General features: G+C 41.7%; 1 protein-coding gene across 5 annotated transcripts in view; it reads left to right on the plus strand.

The window, feature by feature from the left end:
* LOC148997230 (NACHT, LRR and PYD domains-containing protein 12-like) overlaps nucleotides 1–25230 on the plus strand; it is a 93064-nt gene that overhangs the window by 33658 nt on the left and 34176 nt on the right. For 4 of the 5 annotated variants that reach the window (XM_089122135.1, XM_089122139.1, XM_089122144.1 and 1 more), the window contains one exon: nucleotides 24214–24387. In XM_089122135.1, the coding sequence (XP_088978261.1) occupies nucleotides 24214–24387 (174 nt within the window). Of the gene's footprint in view, nucleotides 1–24213; nucleotides 24392–25230 lie in introns of those variants that run through there. The other variant, XM_089122147.1, reaches the window with a different exon arrangement.

The raw sequence follows: 25230 nt of genomic DNA on the forward strand, positions 1-25230 counted from the left end.
TATTAGGGCCCGAGCACTAACAGTGCGAGGACCCTATTGAAACTGTTAGGATTATTTATTAGGGCCCGAGCACTAACAGTGCGAGGTCCCTATTGAAACTGTTAGGATTATTAGGGCCCGAGCACTAACAGTGCGAGGACCCTATTGAAACTGTTAGGATTATTTTTTTTTTCTTTTTTCTGCAAAGTAAGTGCCATTTTCGGGGCCGCAACATGCTCAAAAACTCACCAAATTTGGCACGCATGTCAGGACTGGTGAAAAATTTCGTATTTTGTGGGTTTCGCGGATGGGCGGGGCAAAATAGCACGATAGCGCCACCTAGAAAATTGGAAAAAATTAGCCCCTCGTCCACGTTCAACCTACATGCACGAAATTTGGTGGGGATGTGTATCATAGCAAGACGCACAAAAAAGCCTCAAGAACCCATACCCTAAACTCGACAGGATGTCCGCCATTTTGAATTTGGCGGCCATTTTTGGACGATTTACAGACTCCGTACTTTAACGAACTCCTCCTAGGGATTTAGTCGGATGGACTTAAAATTTCTGCTGTGCCTTCTAAAGGCATTGACGATGTAAAGTTGTGCTATCTGCGCGTTTTCGTCGATGGGCGTGTCCGTGGCGTCGAAGATTCGCCATGAAACAGGAAGTTGTAATAACTTGGCTGTAAATGCCCAGACCTGCACGAAATTTTACACATTTGACTAGAGTCCCGCCCTGAACAAATCTACATGCCGACATTCACCCACAGTCATAGCGCCACCTGCTGGCAACAGGAAGTGACCTTTAACGTAGCAGCCCCCGCCATATGTTTGACCGACATGTACGAAATTTCTGTGGTACATCTACCATGACCAGACGTACAAAAAAGCCTCAAGAACCCATACCCTAAACTCGACAGTAAGTCCGCCATTTTGAATTTGGCGACCGATTTGGGACGATTTACAAACTCCGTACTTTAACAAACTCCTCCTAGGGAATTAGTTGGATCAACTTCAAATTTCTGCTGTACCTTCTAAAGGCATTGACGATGTAAAGTTGTGCTATCTGCGTGTTTTCGTCGATGGGCGTGTCCGTGGCGTCAATGATTCGCCATGAAACAGGAAGTTGTTGTAACTTGGCTGTAAATGCCCAGATCTGCACGAAATTTTACACATTTGACAAGAGTCCCACCCTGAACAAATCTACATGCCGACATTCACCCACAGTCATAGCGCCACCTAGTGGCAACAGGAAGTGACCTTAAACGAAGCAGCCCCCGCCGCTTGTTTGACCGACATGTACGAAACTTCTGTGGTACATCTACTATGACCAGACGCACAAAACAGCCTCTTGGAGCGATGCCCTAAACTTGACAGGAAGTCCACCATTTTGAATTTGGAGGCCATTTTTGGACGATTTACACACTCCGTACTTTAACGAACTCCTCCTAGGGATTTAGTCGGACCGACTTCACATTTCTGCTGTGCCTTCTAAAGGCATTGACGATGTAAAGTTGTGCTATCTGCGCATTTTCGTCGATGGGCGTGTCCGAAGCGTTGATGATTCGCCATGAAACAGGAAGTTGTAGTAACTTGGCTGTAAATGCCCAGATCTGCACGAAATTTTACATATTTGACAAGAGTCCCACCCTGAACAAATCTACATGCCGACATTCACCCACAGTCATAGCGCCACCTGCTGGCAACAGGAAGTGGCCTTTAACAAAGCAGCCCCCGCCGCATGTTTGACCGACATGTAAGAAATTTCTGTGGTACATCTACCATGTCCAGACGCACAGAAAAGTCTCCTGGAGCGATGCCTTAAACTCAACAGGAAGTCGGCCATTTCTAATTTTCCGACATTCACCCACAGTCATAGCGCCACCTGCTGGCAACAGGAAGTGACCTTTAACGAAGCAGCGTAGTAAATACACAGCCGCACTGGCTGAGCTGCAGAAAATGCAACGCGGCCGCCTCAGACCCCGACGTGCTACAGGTGCGAGTGTCCGAAGCGTTGATGATTCGCCATGAAACAGGAAGTTGTAGTAACTTGGCTGTAAATGCCCAGATCTGCACGAAATTTTACATATTTGACAAGAGTCCCACCCTGAACAAATCTACATGCCGACATTCACCCACAGTCATAGCGCCACCTGCTGGCAACAGGAAGTGGCCTTTAACAAAGCAGCCCCCGCCGCATGTTTGACCGATATGTAAGAAATTTCTGTGGTACATCTACCATGTCCAGACGCACAGAAAAGTCTCCTGGAGCGATGCCTTAAACTCAACAGGAAGTCGGCCATTTCTAATTTTACCGCCATTTTTGGATGATTTACTCATTACGTACTTTAACTAACTCCTCCTAGGGCTTTAGTCGGATCGACTTCACATTTCTGCTGTGCCTTCTAAAGGCATTGACGATGTAAAGTTGTGCTATCTGCGGGTTTTCGTCGATGGGCGTGTCCGTGGCGTCGATGATTCGCCTTGAAACAGGAAGTTGTAGTAACTTGACTGTAAAAGCCCAGATATGTATGAAATTTTACACCTTTGACGAGAGTCCCGCCCTGAACAAATCTACATTCCGACATTCACCCACAGTCATAGCGCCACCTGCTGGCAACAGGAAGTGACCTTTAACGAAGCAGCGTAGTAAATACACAGCCGCACTGGCTGAGCTGCAGAAAATGCAACGCGGCCGCCTCAGACCCCGACGTGCTACAGGTGCGAGGGCCCGCCCATCGCTGCTTGCAGCTTTAATTAGGGCCCGAGCACTAACAGTGCGAGGACCCTATTGAAACTGTTAGGATTATTTTTTTTTTCTTTTTTCTGCAAAGTAAGCGCCATTTTCGGGGCCGCAACATGCTCAAAAAGTCACCAAATTTGGCACGCATGTCAGGACAGGTGAAAAATTTCGTATTTTGTGGGTTTCGCAGATGGGCGTGGCAAAATGGCACGCTAGCGCCACCTAGAAAATTGGAAAAAATTAGCCCCTCGTCCACGTTCAACCTACATGCACGGAATTTGGTGGGGACGTGTATCATATCAAGATGCACAAAAAAGCCTCAAGAACCCATACCCTAAACTCGACAGGAAGTCCACCATTTTGAATTTGGCGGCCATTTTTGGACGATTTACACACTCCGTACTTTAACAAACTCCTCCTAGGGATTTAGTCGGATCGACTTAAAATTTCTGCTGTGCCTTCTAAAGGCATTGACGATGTGAAGTTGTGCTATCTGCGCGTTTTCATCGATGGGCGTGTCCGTGGCGTCGAAGATTCGCCATGAAACAGGAAGTTGTAGTAACTTGGCTGTAAATGCCCAGATCTGCACGAAATTTGACACATTTGACAAGAGTCCCGCTCTGAACAAATCTACATGCCGACATTCACCCTAAGTCATAGCGCCACCTGCTGGCAACAGGAAGTGACCTTTAACGAAGCAGCCCCCACTGCGTGTTTGACCGACATGTACGAAATTTTTGTGGTACATCTACCATGTCCAGACGCACAGAAAAGTCTCTTAGAGCGATGCCCTAAAATCAACAGGAAGTCGGCCATTTCTAATTTTACCGCCATTTTTGGATGATTTACTCATTACGTACTTTAACGAACTCCTCCTAGGGATTTAGTCGGATCGACTTCACATTTCTGCTGTGCCTTCTAAAGGCATTGACGATGTAAAGTTGTGCTATCTGCGCGTTTTCGTCGATGGGCGTGTCCGTGGCGTCGATGATTCGCCATGAAACAGGAAGTTGTAGTAACTTGGCTGTAAAAGCCCAGATATGCATGAAATTTTACACCTTTGACAAGAGTCCCGCCCTGAACAAATCTACATGCCGACATTCACCCACAGTCATAGCGCCACCTGCTGGCAACAGGAAGTGACCTTTAACGAAGCAGCGTAGCAAATGCACATCCGCACTGGCTGAGCTTCAGAAAATGCAACACGGCCGCCTCAGACCCCGACGTGCTACAGGTGCGAGGGCCCGCCCATCGCTGCTTGCAGCTTTAATTTTTTTTTTTTTTTTTTTTCTTTTTTCTGCAAAGTAAGTGCCATTTTCGGGGCCGCAACATGCTCAAAAACTCACCAAATTTGGCACGCATGTCAGGACTGGTGAAAAATTTCGTATTTTGTGGGTTTCACAGATGGGCGGGGCAAAATGGCACGCTAGCGCCACCTAGAAAATTGGAAAAAATTAGCCCCTCGTCCACGTTCAACCTACGTGCATGAAATTTGGTGGGGACGTGTATCATATCAAGACGCACAAAAAAGCCTCAAGAACCCATACCCTAAACTCGACAGGAGGTCCGCCATTTTGAATTTGGCGGCCATTTTTGGACGATTTACAGACTCCGTACTTTAACGAACTCCTCCTAGGGATTTAGTCGGATCGACTTAAAATTTCTGCTGTGCCTTCTAAAGGCATTGACGATGTAAAGTTGTGCTATCTGCGCGTTTTCGTCGATGGGCGTGTCCGTGGCGTCGAAGATTCGCCATGAAACAGGAAGTTGTAGTAACTTGGCTGTAAATGCCCAGATCTGCACGAAATTTTACACATTTGACAAGAGTCACGCCCTGAACAAATCTACATGCCGACATTCACCCACAGTCATAGCGCCACCTGCTGGCAACAGGAAGTGACCTTTAACGAAGCAGCCCCCGCCGCTTGTTTGACCGACATGTACGAAATTTCTGTGGAACATCTACCATGACCAGACGCACAAAAAAGCCTCAAGAACCCATACCCTAAACTCGACAGGAAGTCCGCCATTTTGAATTTGGCGACTGATTTGGGACGATTTACACACTCTGTACTTTAACGAACTCCTCCTAGGGATTTAGTCGGATCAACTTAAAATTTCTGCTGTACCTTCTAAAGGCATTGACGATGTAAAGTTGTGCTATCTGCGCGTTTTCGTCGATGGGCGTGTCCGTGGCGTCGATGATTCGCAATGAAACAGGAAGTTGTAGTAACTTGGCTGTAAATGCCCAGATCTTCACTAAATTTTACACATTTGACAAGAGTCGCGCCCTGAACAAATCTACATGCCGACATTCACCCACATTCATAGCGCCACCTAGTGGCAAGAGGAAGTGACTTTTAACGAAGCAGCCCCCGTCGCATGTTTGACCGACATGTACAAAATTTTTGTGGTACAACTAACATATCCAGACGCACAGAAAAGTCTCTTGGAGCGATGCCCTAAACTCAACAGGAAGTCAGCCATTTCTAATTTTACCGCCATTTTTGGATGATTTACTCATTACGTACTTTAACTAACTCCTCCTAGGGCTTTAGTCGGATCGACATCACATTTCTGCTGTGCCTTCTAAAGGCATTGACGATGTAAAGTTGTGCTATCTGTGCGTTTTCGTCCATGGGCGTGTCCGTGGCGTCGATGATTCGCCATGAAACAGGAAGTTGTTGTAACTTGGCTGTAAATGCCCAGATCTGCACAAAATTTTACATATTTGACAAGAGTCCCGTCCTGAACAAATCTACATGCCGACATTCACCCACAGTCATAGCGCCACCTAGTGGCAACAGGAAGTGACCTTTAACGAAGCAGCCCCCGCCGCATGTTTGACCGACATGTACGAAATTTTTGTGGTACAACTAACATATCCAGACGCACAGAAAAGTCTCTTGGAGCGATGCCCTAAACTCAACAGGAAATCGGCCATTTCTAATTTTACCGACATTTTTGGATGATTTACTCATTACGTACTTTAACTAACTCCTCCTAGGGACTTAGTCGGATCGACTTCACATTTCTGCTGTGCCTTCTAAAGGCATTGACGATGTAAAGTTGTGCTATCTGCGCGTTTTCGTCGACGGGTGTGTCCGTGGCGTCAATGATTCGCCATTAAACAGGAAGTTGTAGTAACTTGGCTGTAAATGCCCAGATCTGCATGAAATTTCACACATTTGACAAGAGTCCTGCCCTGAACAAATCTACATGCAGACATTCACCCACAGTCATAGCGCCACCTGCTGGCAACAGGAAGTGACCTTTAACGAAGCAGAGCAAATGCACAGCGGCACTGGCTGAGCTGCAGAATATGCAATGCGGCTGCCTCACACCCCGACGTGCTACAGGTGCGAGGGCCCGCCCATCGCTGCTTGCAGCTTTAATTTTTTTTTTTTTCTTTTTTCTGCAAAGTAAGTGCCATTTTCGGGGCCGCAACATGCTCAAAAACTCACCAAATTTGGCACGCATGTCAGGACTGGTGAAAAATTTCGTATTTTGTGGGTTTCGCAGATGGGCGGGGCAAAATGGCACGCTAGCGCCACCTAGAAAATTGGAAAAAATTAGCCCCTCGTCCACGTTCAACCTACATGCACGAAATTTGGTGGGGACGTGTATCATGTCAAGACGCACAAAAAAGCCTCAAGAACCCATACCCTAAACTCGACAAGAGGTCCGCCATTTTGAATTTTGCAGCCATTTTTGGACGATTTACAGACTCCGTACTTTAACGAACTCCTCCTAGGGATTTAGTCAGATCGACTTAAAATTTCTGCTGTGCCTTCTAAAGGCATTGACGATGTAAAGTTGTGCTATCTGCGCGTTTTCGTCGATGGGCGTGTCCGTGGCGTCGAAGATTCGCCATGAAACAGGAAGTTGTAGTAACTTGGCTGTAAATGCCCAGATCTGCACGAAATTTTACACATTTGACAAGAGTCCCGCCCTGAACAAATCTACATGCCGACATTCACCCACAGTCATAGCGCCACCTGCTGGCAACAGGAAGTGACCTTTAACGAAGCAGCCCCCGCCGCTTGTTTGACCGACATGTACGAAATTTCTGTGGTACATCTACCATGACCAGACGCACAAAAAAGCCTCAAGAACCCATACCCTAAACTCGACAGGAAGTCCGCCATTTTGAATTCGGCGACCGATTTGGGACGATTTACACACTCCGTACTTTAACGAACTCCTCCTAGGGATTTAGTCGGATCAACTTCAAATTTCTGTTGTACCTTCTAAAGGCATTGACGATGTAAAGTTGTGCTATCTGCGCGTTTTCGTCGATGGGCGTGTCCGTGGCGTTGAAGATTCGCCATGAAACAGGAAGTTGTAGTAACTTGGCTGTAAATGCCCAGATCTGCACGAAATTTTACACATTTGACAAGAGTCCCGCCCTGATCAAATCTACATGCCGACATTCACCCATATTCATAGCGCCACCTAGTGGCAAGAAGAAGTGACATTTAACGAAGCAGCCCCCGTCGCATGTTTGACCGACATGTACGAAATTTCTGTGGTACATCTACCATGTCCAGACGCACAGAAAAGTCTCTTGGAGCGATGCCCTAAACTCAACAGGAAGTCAGCCATTTCTAATTTTACCGCCATTTTTGGATGATTTACTCACTCCGTACTTTAACGAACTCCTCCTAGGGCTTTAGTCGGATCGACATCACATTTCTGATGTGCCTTCTAAAGGCATTGACGATGTAAAGTTGTGCTATCTGTGCGTTTTCGTCGATGGGCGTGTCCGTGGCGTCGAAGATTCGCCATGAAACAGGAAGTTGTAGTAACTTGGCTGTAAATGCCCAGATCTGCACGAAATTTAACACATTTGACAAGAGTCCCGCGTTGAACAAATCTACATGCCGACATTCACCCACAGTCATAGTGCCACCTGCTGGCAACAGGAAGTGACCTTTAACGAAGCAGCGTAGCAAATGCACAGCCGCACTGGCTGAGCTGCAGAATATGCAACGCAGCCGCCTCACACCCCGACGCGCTACAGGTGCGAGGGCCCGCCCATCGCTGCTTGCAGCTTTAATTTATTTATTTATTTTTCCCTGCAAAGTAAGCGCCATTTTCGGGGCCGCAACATGCTCAAAAACTCACCAAATTTGGCACTCATGTTAGGACTGGTGAAAAATTTCGTATTTTGTTGGTTTCGCGGATGGGCGGGGCAAAATGGCTCGCTAGCGCCACCTAGAAAATTGGAAAATATTAGCCCCTCGTCCACGTTCAACCTACATGCACGAAATTTGGTGGGGACGTGTATCATTTGAAGACGCACAACCCTAAACTCGACAGGAAGTCCGCCGTTTTGAATTCGGCGACCAAATTGGGACGATTTACACACGCCGTACTTTAAAGAACTCCTCCTAGGGAGTTTAAAGAACTCCTGCTAGTCAGATCAACTTCAAATTTCTGCTGTACCTTCTAAAGGCATTGACGATGTAAAGTTGTGCTATCTGCGCGTTTTCGTCGATGGGCGTGACCGTGGCGTCGATAATTCGCCATGAAACAGGAAGTTGTAGTAACTTGGCTGGAAATGCCCAGATCTGCACAAAATTTTAAACATTTGACAAGAATCCCGCCCTGAACAAATCTACATTCCGACTTTCACCCACAGTCATAGCGCCACCTGCTGGCAACAGGAAGTGAACTTTAACGAAGCAGCCCCCGCCGCTTGTTTGACCGACATGTACGAAATTTCTCTGGTATATCTACCATGTCCAGACGAACAGAAAAGTCTCTTGGAGCGATGCCCTAAATTCAACAGGAAGTCGGCCATTTCTAATTTTGCCGCCATTTTTGGATGATTTACTCATTACCTACTTTAACGAACTTCTCCTAGGGATTTTGTCGTATCGACTTCAAATTTCTGCTGTGCCTTCTAAAGGCATTGACGATGTAAAGTTGTGCTATCTGCGCGTTTTCGTCAATGGGCGTGTCCGTGGCGTCGATGATTCGCCATGAAACAGGAAGTTGTAGTAACTTGGCTGTAAATGCCCAGATCTGCATGAAATTTTACACATTTGACAAGGGTCCCGCTCTGAAAAAATCTACATGCCGACATTCACCCACGGTCATAGTGCCATCTGCTGGCAACAGGAAGTGACCTTTAATGAAGCAGCCCCCGCCGCATGTTTGACCGAATTGCACAAAATTTCTGTGGTACATCTACCATGTCCAGACGCACAGAAAAGCCTCTTGGAGCAATGCCCTAAACTCGACAGGAAGTCGGACATTTCTAATTTTACCGCCATTTTTGGATTATTTACACACTCTGTACTTTAACGAACTCCTCCTAGGGATTTAGTCAGATCGACTTCATATTTCTGCTGTGCCTTCTAAAGGCATTGATGATGTAAAATTGTGCTATCTGCGCATTTCCATCGATGGGCGTGTCCGTGGCGTCGATGATTCGTTTAATTAGTTTAATTCGCATTTAATTATTATTTTACTACCTTTTTGGCACTTTTGGAGCCCTTAACATGCTCGAAAACTCTTGAAACCCATCAGAGCCGGGCTGAAGCTGGTACCCGGGCGTGGCAGGGCGGCTCGTCAGCACCCCCTGGAACGGGGTCCGAACACTTGGTCCATAACTCAAACATGCTTGCATGTAATAATATGAAACTCGGTACAAATGAAGATCTCATCGTTTCATCTATACCTCACACTCTTACTTTTTACCCCAGCCCAACAGGAAGTCGGCTATTGAGGGTTGTTCGTAAAACACACGCAATGGAATGTGAAATACTCCTCCTAGAGCTTTGATCCAAATTTGACGAAACTCGGTCAGCGTGAAGTCAAGACATTGAGGATGAAAGCTTGTGTGGGGATTTTTGATATCTCAAACGGTTTGGCCGTGGCGAGGAAGCGAAATCATGGCGAGAAACGTGAATAAGGAAGTGTGTTATAACTTCAGCATACATTAACTGATCTTGATGAAACTTCAGCAGTGTGTTTGCTGTAAGAGGACGATCATATGGATGTGACTATTGTGAGTCAAAGTTATAGCGCCACCAACTGAGAGCAGGAAGTGTGTCACTTTCAAAATGCTTTGAAATTACTCTCTTATTTTTACCCGATTTGCTTCAAACTTCATCTGTATAATGTAAATACACGGCAGATGAAGATTTGTGAATGGATTCTTGATATCTTTGAAACTGTTGCCGTGGCAACACATCAAACTTTACCATTCTTTTAGGATGCTTTTGAGACCCTTAGCATGCTTCAAATTGCATGAAACTCGACAGACACATCACATTTATTAGCCAGTAGACATGTGCAAAGTTTCAGAAACGGGCGTGGTGAGGGCTCAGTAGCGCCACCTTTTGACAAAAGTGGGGTTTTTAGTTTTAACTAGAGTTACAAAAATTGGTATGTATATTGTACTCCTCGAGCCGGACAACTTTCTAATTTACACTTATTAGCTAGGACCCACAGAAAGTCAGATATTTATGTTTGAATATGGTCATGCTCACTCTGAGCCTACATGTCTCTGTGTCTTTGGCTGTCTGTGTGTGTGTGTGTGCCTGTTTGTGTGTGTGTGTGCAGGGGGAGGGGGCTTAACCATTTCACTGCTGTGTGTATGACCTGCATAAAGAAAATACATTTCTTAAGCCTGGTATTTTTTAAATAAGTTTTTATTTTTATTTTTTTATAAGTAAAGGCATATAACTAGTTTAATTGTAGTGCATTGACAATAGTTTTATATAATTAGTTTATTAATCAGATTAACTTGGTCAATAAACTTGGTCTGAAAATTTGGTCCATAAATCAAACACACATATGGATCTCATCGGTTCATGTATCCTTCACACTCTTACTTTTTACCCCAGCCCAACAGGAAGTTGGCTATATAGGGTTGTTTGTAAAAAAACATGCAATGGAATAATTTAAAGTACTTCTCTAGAGATTTCAAAGAAATGCCACAAAACTCGATCAGCGTGAAGTCAAGACATTGAGGATAAAAAATTGCCAGGGGATTTTTGATACCTCGAACGGTTTGGCCGTGGCGAGGAAACAAAATTATGGCGAGAAACATGAAACAGGAAGTGTTATAACTTCTGCATACATTAACTGATCCTGATGAAACTTCAGCAGTGTGTTCGCTGTAAAAGGATGATCACATGGATGTGACTATTGTGAGTCAAAGTTATAGCGCCACCAACTGGCAGCAGAAAGTGCGTCACTATCAAAATGCTTTGAACTCACCCTTTTATTTTTACCTGATTTGCTTCAAACTTCATCTGTATAATGTAAATACATGGCAGATGTAGACATGTGAATGGATTCTTGATATCTTTGATACTGTTGCTGTGGCATAAACTTTACCATTCTTTCAGAATCACTTTGGGCGATAGTTTAAACTCAAAATCATAAATAGGGCTATAATGCACTCTTGTGTCATTATTTTTCTATATTTATTACGTATGTGACAGAGGATGTTATTTTATTGCGAGTGTACACAAATATAGGTAAACAGTTTGCAGTCTGAATGTTGTCCTTTATGAACAAAATAACGGATTATGTTTCCTGTTTCCACTGTTCACACACACACACACTCCGGCTTGAGAGAGGCGCGCGCGTCGAAGTTAGGGTGGCCATACGTCCGGATTTTGGCCGGACAGTCCGGATTTAAGCTCCGTGTCCGGCGTCCGGCGCAGCCTCAAGCCGGACACTCATTTGTCCTCCTTTTTGGAGTTGATCTGAATCGGCCAAAAAAAAAAAAAAAAAAAAACGCTCTAGAATCTTTATTGAGACGCAGCATAGTGTCTAATGCCGTAGATCTCTAGTCAAACACATGATTGCAGGGTTGCCAACTCTCACGCATTGAGCGTGAGTTTCACGCAAAATTGAGCCAATTCTCATGCTCTCACGCCACACACACCCCCGATTTCTCACGCTGAAGTGTGAATCCGGCCGGTCAAATCCCTGAAAGATGAGTTTATCTATAGATCTACCTGATGATCTCGTGATCGACTAGTTTTACCGCAAATTAGTTAAAAAATACACTAATCTAGAGCTTAGCTCCTAACGGCACGGACGCAAAACCAGGACTGGAGCAAAAGCCCGTTCCTCTCTGCACTCTAAGCGTTCTGTTATCACTCCGCTCTAATCCACTACGGGTTTTCCCGTCTCACTCACAGGAAAAAACTGCTCCGTGTTCTATCTAATTTAAAAAAGATAATCTTATGTTTTATTTTTATATATATCACAAACGCCTGAATTTATAATACTATATGTAATGCTCTGGAAAGTATTCTACATGTTTAATAAATGTAATAAATGTTCCAACTGCTTACACAAGGAAACAGTATGGGAAAGCGCACCCAGGTAAAAATAAGAATTTGACAAATTCTACAAACAATACAATTCTACAATACAATACAACAATACAACAATACAATACATTCTACAAATTCTACAACGACGCAAACCCCCAAACGTTGATTTTACGAATGGAAATATGAATATTATATGAAATATTAATATGTATTGGGTTTAAAACCATACAGATTTTTGAAGGCTGATAAAACATGGCTTGGTGGACATGATGACCCTATGTTGCCAGATTATTTGTTTATTTATGTATTTCTATTAATTTTATGTGTTTATTTTATTAAGTCCAGAAATGTTTTTTTTTCTGGTATTGTGCGATCCCCCCCCCCCCCAACCCCCGCCCCCCCCCCCCCCCAACAAGAATGATGTGAGAACGTGTGATTGGCAGTGAGTCCTGTGTGCAGACAAAATAGCTCAATACGAGAGGCAACGAGAAACAATAAGACTTGAAATAAAATCACAACATAATGTTTAAAAAAGAGATGATTGATTAAAGTGGTGGAAATAACGGTTGGACACAGAACAGTAAAAATTACAGACCCACCCACGTGAAGCAAAAATACATCATTAGTTTAATATGTTTTTGTGTGTGTGTGTGGGGGGGGGGGGGTTTAGGTATGATTACTATTAAAGAGTTCGCAATTCACTTTTCTTGAACATATTTAGCTATTAGATCTATTTAAATGCTTCAATTTGTTTTCATATTATAAAAATATAATATGTGCACAAATTGAGGCATTTAAACTGATATATTGTATTACTTCAAATACTTCAAATACTTTTTTTTTATATTATATTATATTAGGCCTCTTTTGTATTATATTATGAGCCTAAATAAAGAATCTAACAAAGCTATTGTTAAATTAGGCCTATTTTTTATTATATTTTAAGGCTAAATAAAGAACCGCACAAGGGTATTGTTTAGGGCTCATTGCCATTAAAAAGTTTGAAACCCCTTGCTAAAGAAAATATTGGAAATTCATAAGAAACAAACAATCATTTAACTTTGATGGTTTAATGCTTCCTGTACACAATTCATTGACTGTACAAAAACACTTTATGGTTTTGGAAAATTGGAAAAAATTAGCTCCTCGTCCACGTTCAACCTACATGCACGAAATTTGGTGGGGATGTGTTTCAAGACGCACAAAAAAGCCTCAAGAACCCATACCCTAAACTCGACAGGAAGTCTGCCATTTTGAATTTGGCGACCGATTTGGGATGATTTACACACTCCTTACTTTAACAAACTCCTCCTAGAGATTTAGTCGGATCAACTTCAAATTTCTGCTGTGCCTTCTAAAGGCATTGACGATAAAAAGTTGTGACGATAAAATTGACGATAAAAAGTTGACGATAACGAACTCCTCCTAGGGATTTTGTCGTATCGACTTCAAATTTCTGCTGTGCCTTCTAAAGGCATTTTATTTATTTTTTTATTTTTTTTATTTTTTTATTTTTTTTATTTATTTGGATCCCCATTAGCTTCCACAATGTGGTTGCTAGTCTTCCTGGGGCCCATAAGCGTACTAAAACTTATATACAATTAAAATACACAAATATAACATACATAAATATAACATTACCGCATGTACACATTTATCCGCATATACACACTCATACAGCATTTGATAATATCAGTACATATAGACAGTCACAAATTAACTGATGTAATACTATTAATTGTAATCTGTTTTAGAGTCTTCTTAAAATTATATATGTTTGATATATGCCTTGTTCTTAAATCCAGTTTATTCCAAGCAGATGATGCTCTAGATAAAACAGTTCTTGCCATACAATTGGACCTTGCAGATGGAACCACTAACACACCTGAGCTCACCTGACGCGTAACATGTCTGTGACAATATCCACTAAAAATCAGTTTGTCTACAAAAGATCTTGGATTGTTTTTAAATAGAGCATGTGCATATAACAGAGAAGACTTATATTAAGTTTGTCCTCCACTTTTAGCCAGCCCAAACGGGTATGCATTTTATCCACACTAGAGCGAAAAGAGCAACCAAGTGCTACTCTTGCGGCTCTATTCTGAACGATTTGTAATTTTTTCAGATGTCCCTTTGCAGCACTGGACCAAATTACTGGGCAGTACCCCAAATGTGACAGGACTAAAGACTGGACAACTGTTTTCATGACTGCTGGTGGACAATATACTGAACATCTCCTGGAAAAAGCAATACCTTTAGCCATTTTGGACACAATATGATCAATCTGATCAGCCCAGGAGAGCTGACTATCCAGCTTCACACCCAATAGTTTAGTCTGACTCACCTGCTCTACCACAGATGTGTCAACAATAAGATTTAAGTTGCAAGACTCGCCAAGCATACGTTTAGTACCAAAAACTATACATTTAGTTTTAGCTATATTGAGAGCTAATTTATTAAGTTTCACCCAATTTGTAATGGCATTAAGTTCATTCTGCAAGGTGCAACGTATTTCGTTTATTGTAGATGCTGCGTAAAACATTGTAGCATCGTCTGCATAAAGTACAACATCTGCTCTTGAAACAGCATATGACATATCATTAACAAACACTGAAAATAACAATGGACCCAAACAACTGCCCTGAGGAACACCACATGACAACTGCTTACGATCAGAAAAGCTTCCATTGAAAAATACCCTCTGACTTCTACCAGAGAGATAGCTGCGTATCAAAGACACAGACTGACGTGAAAAACAATAGCACATTAGTTTAGAAAGTAAAATGTCATGATCAATAATATCAAAAGCTGCTGTGAAATCCAGCAGCACAGCACCCACAAGATTTTTATCATCAATAAAAGTTAGCCACTGGTCTACCATTTGTACCAATGCAGTGTTAGTGGAGTGTCCTGGCTTATAAGCATAGACCAACGCCACTTTTGCGTCATCGAAGGGTAACGCCCCCTTTTGGGGGAAAACACCTCTATACTGTCTATGGGAAAACAAACGGATTCCCATGAGAACAGAACTTGCACTAGATCTGCAAAGTTTCTTGATAGCAAAAATGGCACAAACTTAAAGAAGCTAACGTTACTGAATACGGGGTTACAGAGGTGTCCCTTTGAAATGGTCGAAAACTGGATTAATGACCCCACACAGCGGCCAAATATGGACTATTCAGACATCTAACGATACCACTATCTCGTGGAATCACCAAGTAAGCACGTAGCCTTTTTTTTTCATTAACACTCACAGTATGACAAACTAGACGATGAATGGATCATATTTAACTTGATTTAAGCTATTGACATAGTCTAATAAGGTAACGTTAGCTGCTAACAGCTTAGTCTTTCTAATAGCTAGTCGACAACAAAACTGTCAATAGCGTAAATCAAGTTAAATATGATCCAAGTGACATGGCCTCATCGTCTAGTAGTTTGTCATAGGCTACTGTGAGTGTGTAAATGATAAATAAATAAATAAAAAAGGCTACTTACTTGGCGATTCCACGAGATAGTGGTATCGTTAGATGTATGAATAGTCCATATTTGGCCACTGTGTGGGGTCATTAATCCAGTTTTCGACCATTTCAAAGGGACACCTCTGTAACCCCGTATTCAGTAACGTTAGCTTCTTTAAGTTTGTGCCATTTTTGCTATCAAGAAACTTTGCAGATCTAGTGCAAGTTCTGTTCTCATGGGAATCCGTTTGTTTTCCCATAGACAGTATAGAGGTGTTTTCCCCCAAAAGGGGGCGTTACCCTTCGATGACGCAAAAGTGGCGTTGGTCTATGCTGTGAATTAGAGAGCAAATCATTTGAAACAAAGTAATGCATCATTTGATTAAAAAGTAACTTTTCAAATATTTTGCTCAATATAGGTAGAATGCTAATTGGTCGACAATTTGATTCAGTGAGACCTAATCTATCATCTTTCACTAACGGTATAATTTTAGACTGCTTTTAGATTTCCGGAAATACCCCACTAATCACAGATCTATTAAAAATGTGACTGATAGGCTTGCATAAGATATTAGCAACAGTTTTAAAAAATTTGCCATCCAAATGATCTATACCTGCAGTTTTTTCCTCCGGGAGAGAGAGCAACATCCTTTCAACAATTTCCTCTCTAACTGTACCAAATGTAAATGAACAAGATTTATTCCTCATGATGTTCTTCACATTACTACAAGGTGTAACCTTAGGGTATGATAACATACTAGATCTTAAATTTGCAGTTTTCTTTATAAAAAAGTCGTTCAAATGATTTGCTATATCCAAAGGTTTAGTAATTATTTCCTCTCCTGTTTCCAAATACATATTTGAAGGGGCGGCAGTGGCTCAGTGGTTCATGTAGGTTGTCTACAAACCGAAAGGTTGGTGGTTCAATCCCCGGTTCCACCTGACCAAGTGTCGAGGTGTCCATGAGCAAGACACCTAACCCCGGCTGCTCCCGACGAGCTGGATGGCGCCTTGTATGGCTGCCGTCGCCGTCGGTGTATGAATGTGTGTGTGAATGGGTGAATGTGAGGCAAATTGTAAAGCACTTTGGTGGCCATTGGGTCTATGAAAGCGCTATATAAATGCAGTCCATTTACCATTTACCATATTTGAACGCTTTGGTTTTTTACACATTATTTCATTTATAACTTTCCACAATTGCTTGCTATTATTTGATGAATTACTAATCTTTTGGCTAAAATAGATTTTCTTTTTCAATCTATTTAACTTTGTCACTTTATTTCTCAACTTACAATAATACCTTTCATCCATATCACTTTTAGATTTTAGAGTTTCGGCTTTGGCATTATCCCTTTCCCTCATTATAGATTTTAGCTCGGTATCTAGCCAAGGAGCATTATTGCCTTTTATCGACCTTTTTCTAATTGGTGCATGTTTGTCAACTATTTCCACAAACCTGTCCATAAAAATACGTAAAGAAGTATTGACATCCTCCTCTTCACAAACAGCCGCCCAAGTGGACCTTTCAACATCTTCCACAAATGCATTGGGGTCGAACGTTTTATAAGATCTTCGATAAACAATCCTTGCACCAAATTTAGGCAGTTTAGTTTTCTTTGCTGTGATGATTAAATTATGATCACTGCATCCTACTCCAACTGAGAGGACATGTGAACACAACTCATACACATTTGTAAAGATGTGGTCAATACATGTCGATTTAAATTTGCCATTCAAAGAAATTCTTGTGGGTTGTGTAACAATCTGTTTAAGGTTAGAAGCAGTAGTTATAGTAATCATCTTTCTACGTAAATAACACTTCTTTGAAAACCAATCAATGTTGAAATCCCCCAAAAGAAAAATATCTTTGGTTTGAGCAGATGCCTTCTCAATGATATCACACATCTTTTCCAAGTAATCTACATTTGAACTGGGAGGTCGGTAACAGCATCCCACTAAAATGGGTTTGTTAAATGGAAGATGTAACTGTAGCCATATCATTTCAATCTCGCTGCCCATCAAATCCTCCCTTGGAGTGACTGCAATATTCTCTCTAATATAGAATGCAACACCCCCACCATTTTGATTTCTGTCTTTTCTAAAAAGTCTATACCCCTCAACAGCTAGCTGTGAATTATCAAAACTGTGATCTAAGTGTGTTTCTGATAAGGCCAATACATGAATCCCATTAGAACAGATATTTATAATTTCATGAACCTTATTTCTGAGACTACAAATGTTCAAATGTGCCAAAACGAGACCTTTCTTAGGCAAGTTTGAAAGTAAATTAGTCATATTAATAAGATTAAAACATTAAAACAAAAACATCAGGGTAAACATCCAAAAAGGTTATGAACAGTTATTCAGATGCTTGCCTTTGTCCATTTGCCGGCCAAATTATAAGTTTATCATACCTAAAGCTGGCTCTTTCACCTTTCTCTCTTGCCTCTTTCAGTTTTGGCAGCAGTTCACGTCTCCTCTGCTGCACCAAATCAGAAAAGTCTTCATTGATATAAATGTTTGTACCTTTTAATTTCTTGGTGGAGGAAAGGATGCGCTGTCGATCCCTAAATCTCAGAAGCTTCACAACAATTTTCCTTGGCTTTCTTCCCTCATGGAATTGTCCAATCCGGTGGACCTTTTCCATCTCGATTGTAGAACTATCCAGACCCAAATTATTCGACAGCATTTGTTGAATCTTCATTTCTAATCCACTGATAGTTTCACCTTTTTCCTCTGCGATCCCATCAATCAGCAGATTAGATCTCCTTAACTGATTATCAATGTGATCCAGCTTCTCAAACAGATCCTCCACTTCCTGCTTTGATTTTAAAATGCTGCTCTCAAATGATTTAATTTTTATGTCGATGTCATTCTTCTTAGCTTTCATCTCATCCATGATGCCTTGTGTGAACTGCAGACTAGTTTTTAGTTCTTGTACATCTCTAATCACACCATCCAACCTTTTCGCATTTCCATCCATAATGATTTGAACGAAGCTCTTGAAGTTGTCCTGTTGTTGTTTCAACATTTCCTTATAAAACTCTCTCTGCTGATCCATCATTTGGGTCAACACACCCATAGTTACAGTTGTATCATCCTCTGATGGTTGTTTACTACCTTTGGGAGGCATAGTTCCACAATCTTACCAAGATGTACTAAGATAGGAGTGGCAGGCCCACCAGGCCCAAAAGGCTCTCAAACAGTTGAAACGATGAAAACAGTCCAATTCTCTCGCCGCACAAGTCCAATATTCACAATGTGAAGACAAAGTGCATATATTAACCAAATGTTGACCTTAAAATAATGGTCCAATATGTGATTACAAAGATTTGTATTAGATTGTAGAGAGCTGATAACTCAGAAACAGAGCATGGCAGCCATCTTGGATTCACGCATGTTGGTAAATAATTGACGATGTAAAGTTGTGCTATCTGCGCGTTTTCGTCGATGGGCGTGTCCGTGGCGTCGATGATTCGCCATGAAACAGGAAGTTGTAGTAACTTGGCTGTAAATGCCCAGATCTGCACCAAATTTTACACATTTGACAAGAGTCCTGCCCTGAACAAATCTCCATGCCGATATTCACCCACAGTCATAGCGCCACCTAGCGGCAACAGGAAATAACCTTTAACGAAGCAGCCCCCGCCGCACGTTTGACCGTCATGTACGAAATTTCTGTGGTACATCTACCATGTCCAGATGCAAAGAAAAGTCTCTTGGAGCGATGCCTTAAACTCAACAGGAAGTCGGCCATTTCTAATTTTACCGCCATTTTTGGATGATTTACTCATTACGTACTTTAACGAACTCCTCCTAGGCATTTAGTCGGATCGACTTCACATTTCTGCTGTGCCTTCTAAAGGCATTGACGATGTAAAGTTGTGCTATCTGCGCGTTTTCATCGATGGGCGTGTCCGTGGCGTCGATGATTCGCCATGAAACAGGAAGTTGTAGTAACTTGACTGTAAATGCCCAGATCTGCACGAAATTTTACACATTTGACAAGAGTCCCGCCCTGAACAAATCTACATGCCGATATTCACCCACAGTCATAGTGCCACCTAGTGGCAACAGGAAGTGACCTTTAGCGAAGCAACGTAGCAAATATACAGCCGCACTGGCTGAGCTGCAGAGTATGCAACGCGGCCGCCTCACACCCCGACGTGCTACTGGTGCGAGGGCCCGCCCATCGCTACTTGCAGCTTTAATATTTTTTTCTTTTTTCTGCAAAGTAAGCGCCATTTTCGGGGCCGCAACATGCTCAAAAACTCACCAAATTTGGCACGCATGTCAGGACTGGTGAAAAATTTCGTATTTTGTGGGTTTCGCGGATGGGCGTGGAAAAATGGCTCCCTAGCGCCACCTAGAAAATTGCAAAAAATTAGCCCCTCGTCCACGTTCAACCTACAAGCACGAAATTTGGTGGGGACGTGTATCATATGAAGACACACAAAATAGCCTCAAGAACTCATACCCTAAACTCAACAGGAAGTCGGCCATTTTGAATTTGGCGCCCATGTTTGACCGACATGTACGAAATTTCTGTGGTACATCTACCATGGCCAGACGCAGAGAAAAGTCTCTTACAGTGATGCCCTAAAGTCATTTTAAGGCCAGACAAGTATTTTGTTGATGGTTGGTTTTGTTGGGAGGGACTACATGCCTGTGTAACACTTTCCTACTTCATTTTATGTTGGGGTGCCAGACAGATATATATTCTCCCAAAATATAATCAAGATACAATCTTGTTTAGGGTTGTTAGTCACTTCAAGAAGGAAAAGCAAGCACAAGACACATATTAACTAATTAAAATGAATCCTTAATGTTGCAAGAGTAGACTCTAAGAAAACCCAACCACTATGATTCAATATGCAAATATTTTAGTAGGCTATATTCACCATGACAGAGTACCAATTTCATCACACAACACATCACCATTGGAATAATAGGAATAATAAACACACACAACACATAAACAATACAGCAAACAACACAGGTTTCATTCATATCAAACCTTCTTCACACAGTTCACATAGTCTTAGTGTGGAAAGATTGTGCGAAAAGAGGAGTTCAGAGAAACAGTCAAAGTCCATCAAGGTTTCCACAGTGTATCAAAGGGCAGCAAATAAACCACAAAGTCAGTTAGTCCTGCAATAACCGCTCATGAGTTTATATATCCTTTTACTCACACTCCACGACTTCACACGAGTTAACGATCAACTCCGGATTCTCTCAGATACTTCAAATACCTTTTGGAAGAGATCGCTCGAACTGTAGTCTCTCTGGATGACTGGGACGTCAACAACAGCGCACATATAATTCAAACACTCATACCTATAGAATGAACTCTTAATACGCATGTGCACGGATTTCTCAAAAGTGGGGTTGCTGGCTAACAGGTTAAGCAATTTTAACTAAAGCACAGTCGACGGAGGCATCGTGTTTTTATCCTTGTAAAGGCTGTTTGAAAGAGTGTGCTCTTGCAGTGTTGCCATGTCCACTTATTATAAGCATATTTCGGGTTGCTGTTAAAGCAGTCGACTTTATGTAATTAAAGTGCGGGTCACAATATTTTGGTGACAATACAAATGGGGTTCAAACCGCTTTTGTTGTGATTTATTGCTTCGCGCATAAGAAGATTTTTTTTTCATGCATGATAAAATACATCATTAACAACTAGCTGTTCAGTTCTGTTCTATACACACTGCATAACATTTTGCGGTTGTCACTACCTGCATTTTTAGGGAGTTAATTCAGTTGTTGAATGTGGTTGTCATTCTGTACACTCTGTGAGTACAAAACAGGATTAAGCACTAAAAGGTGAACTGACAAATGAATTTAGCTGCAGTGTGTAAAAATATTGAGTTTTTGTAAAAATATTGAGTTCGAGCAAGAGAGGTAGTGCTGCGTCAATGCGCTTGTGAAGAAGAGGCAGAGGCGGACGGATCCATTTGCAGTAATTTATTAACACAGGTCAGCCAGCAAAGGTAAGCAGTCATAAACTCAAGGCCCGAGACAAGAAGGGCAGCAAACTCAAACACAAAACACTGGACAGGCAGACTGATCTCATGAAGTAGCGTGTGTATGACACGCCAATTCGTATTTCCATTTTTGGCGTGCTATCAAGACGCATAATCGCCTTTCAGCGTGTTTATGAACGCCGTTGACTTAACGTTATATAAATATATGACTTACCTCAACCCCGTCCCTAAACCTAACCGTCACTGGGGTTAATGGCATTTATGACTGTTCCCTTACCATCCTAGGTAAAAAAAAGATATGACTTATCTCAACCCCATCCCTAAACTTAACCGTCACTGGGGTTAATGGCATTTATGACTAGAGATTTGACTGCGTGTTCAGACACGCGGAATGATGCGGCCGTTAATGGCGTAGACATATACGCATACACGCGGATACACGCGGATAGCTCAAAATGCGTGGAGATAACACGCCACCTGACTCGAAAGTGGCGTATACAGTGCCCTCCACAATTATTGGCACCCCTGTTTAAGATGTGGTCGAGGACTTTTAAAAATTCTCCCTTTTTTTTAAACAACATAGAATCCAAATGCAAAAAAAGAGAAAAATCCAACCTTTTATTTAAGTACATTACTTTTGTGGTAAAAAAAAATTAAAAATTTAAAAAAATAAAAACTTCAAATCATGTGTCCCACAATTATTGGCACCCCTGATGTTAATACTTTGTACAACCCCCTTTTGCCAACAAGACAGCACTTAATCTCCTCCTATAACATTTCACAAGATTGAAGAACACAGAGAGAGGGATCTTTGACCATTCTTCTTTGCAAAATCTTTCTAGATCATCCAGTATCCTGGGCCCTCTCTTGTGCACTCTCCTCTTTAGCTCACCCCACAGGTTTTCGATTGGATTGAGGTCTGGGGACTGAGATGGCCATGGGAGGACCTTGAGTTTGTGACTGAACCATTTTTGTGTAGATTTTGCCACACGTTTTGGATCATTATCCTGCTGAAAGACCCAATGACGACCCATCTTCAGCTTTCTGGCAGAGGCCATCAGGTTTTTATTTAAAATGTCCTGGTAGTTCAAAGCGTTCATAATGCCATGCACCCTAACAAGGTTCCCAGGGCCTTTGGAAGAGAAACAGGCCCACAGCATCACAGATCCTCCACCATACTTCACGGTGGGCATGAGGTACTTTTCGGCATACACATCTTTTGTTTTACACCAGATCCACTTAGAGTGTTTGTTGCCAAAAAGCTCAATCTTAGTCTCATCCGACCAAAGCACACGATCCCAGATGAAGTCCCAGTGCCGCTTGGCAAACTCCAGACGTTTACGTTTGTCAGTGTTAGTGAGAAAAGGCTTTTTCCTAGCATGCCTCCCAAACATCTTGTTGGCATGTAGAGAGCGTCTGATCGTTGTTTTGGAGATTTTGTGACCCCAAGATGCCACTATTTGATGCAATTCTGTGACAGTGAGCATAGGACTTTTTTTTACTTTTCTTAGCATCCTCCTCACAGTGCGTTGTGGCAAGATAAACTTGGGACCTCTTTCAGCCTTGTTTGTCACTGTTCCTGTTGTTTTAAACTTCTTAATGATTCCTCTAACTTTAGATATGGGCAATATAAGGTGAGTGGCTATTTTCTTGTAGCCATTGCCTGACTTATAAAGGTCATCACACATCTGCCTTACTTGAATGGTGTGTTCTCTTGTCTTTGCCATGTTGACAAATGGGTAAGAGAATTAGGCCTCTGTGTCATGTCATATTTATACCCCAGGGAAATAGGAAGTCATGAATTACTAATTAAAAGTTCCTAGATATCCTGACCAACATTAGCAACTACAGAAAATATATATTTTTTTAAAAATCAATTACATTTTTCAGCGGAATTGTTAGGGGTGCCAATAATTGTGGGACACAGGATTTGAAGTTTTTATTTTTCTAAATTTTTACATTTTTTTTTACCACCAAAGTAATGTACTTGAATAAAAGGTTGGATTTTTCTCTTTTTTTGCATTTGGGTTCTATGTTGTTTAAAAAAAGGGAGAATTTTTAAAAGTCCTCAACCACATCTTAAACAAGGGTGCCAATAATTGTGGAGGGCACTGTATGTTTACGCAAAAGTCATGATGTCATGTTGAGACAGGGCAATCCAAAGGCGTACATCAAACAGGCAAAGGTCAGGGGCAGGCAGCAGAGGTTCAAAAGCGAGTAACACAGTCCAAGTCAAAAATACCAGAGCAAATACGAGAAAACGAGCTTGAGACAGAGTAAGGGTAAAACAAGGCTTCACAAATGAACAATGAACATAGCAGTCCAGATAAAGGGGAGCTGAAGGGCACACAGGTGGGACTGATGAGATGATGGGCAATTAATCAGGGGATAATGAGCAGGGAATGAAGTCCTAATAAGCAGGAGAGAGGGATCTCGTGAAACCAGGAGGAGGCGTCGTTAAGCGTTCTGTGACAGCGCTACGGCACGCAATCAAATACGATTTTAAATAGGTTTAGTAAAAAAAAAATATCCAAAAATCAATGTGTTGGCGATAAGCGTTGATATTTCTTCTTTGTGGCCTTTTGTTTGACTGCATTTCCATTTGTCTCTTTTTGTTTTTTAACTGACTATAATTTTTGTTGTACAAAATATAATTCAGTTTATTTAATTTAATTTGTTCAGGTACTATCTAAAATAACAGATTAATTATCTAAATATTACATTGTCTTTTTTCTAGACTTTCAGACTGCAGTATCACTGAAGAAGGTTATAAAGCTCTGGCTTCAGCTCTGAGATCAAACCCTTCACACGTGATAGAGCTTGATCTCAGAGGAAATGATCCTGGAGAATCAGGAGTGAAGCAGCTTAATCATTTACTGCAGGATCCAAACTGTCATCTGGAGACACTGAGGTGAGACACAATGGAAATACTATTATTTAATTGATTTTTAATGTATTCAAGTTCAAGTTTACTTTATTTATATAGCACATTTAACACAGTTGCAGACTGACCAAAGTGCTTCACAACAAAAGAAACAAAGGAAGAATAAGAATAACATATAATTACATAAAAATAAAGATAAAAATCAAGTGAGCACAGTCCACTCTCAAGCAGGCAGTGACTGTTCCAACAGATTTCCAGAGAGCAATAAACAATCCTAAAATGGCTAATATGCCATAGAAAACAAATGGGTTTTTAAAAGAGACTTGAAAGTGGTCAAACTCGGAGCCAATCGAATTTCCACTGGCAGCTCATTCCAGAGGCGCGGACCGATTACTGAGAAGCCACGGTCACCTCTGCGTTTAAGTCTCGAATCTGGAATTAGAAGAAGATTCTGATCTCCAGATCGTAAGCTTCTAGAGGGGATATACTGATGGAACAGGTCAGAAAGGTAGCCAGGTGCTTGAGAGTGCAAGGATTTAAAAACAAATAGAAGAATTTTAAAATGAATTCTAAATTGCACTGGCAGCCAATGCAGGGTCTTTAATTAGTGGAGTGACGTGATCCCATTTCTTCTTTTTCAAAAGAAATCGTGAGGCAGCATTTTGCACTAACTGGAGACGGGCAATTTGGGCCTTAGAAATGCCACAGTATAACGAATTGCAGTTCAAAAAATACATTACATATAGCCGAATCATTTATAGAAATGTTATTTCAATAATACAATAAGCTACATAATATGTTGTTACATCAAAGTTGATTAAGTGATTTTAAGACAAAAATCATGTAAAATGGATTTTGTCATTATACCAA

The sequence above is a fragment of the Pimephales promelas genome, chromosome 2, assembly GCF_988280905.1.
Source record: "Pimephales promelas chromosome 2, fPimPro1.hap1.1, whole genome shotgun sequence".
NCBI lineage: Eukaryota > Metazoa > Chordata > Actinopteri > Cypriniformes > Leuciscidae > Pimephales > Pimephales promelas.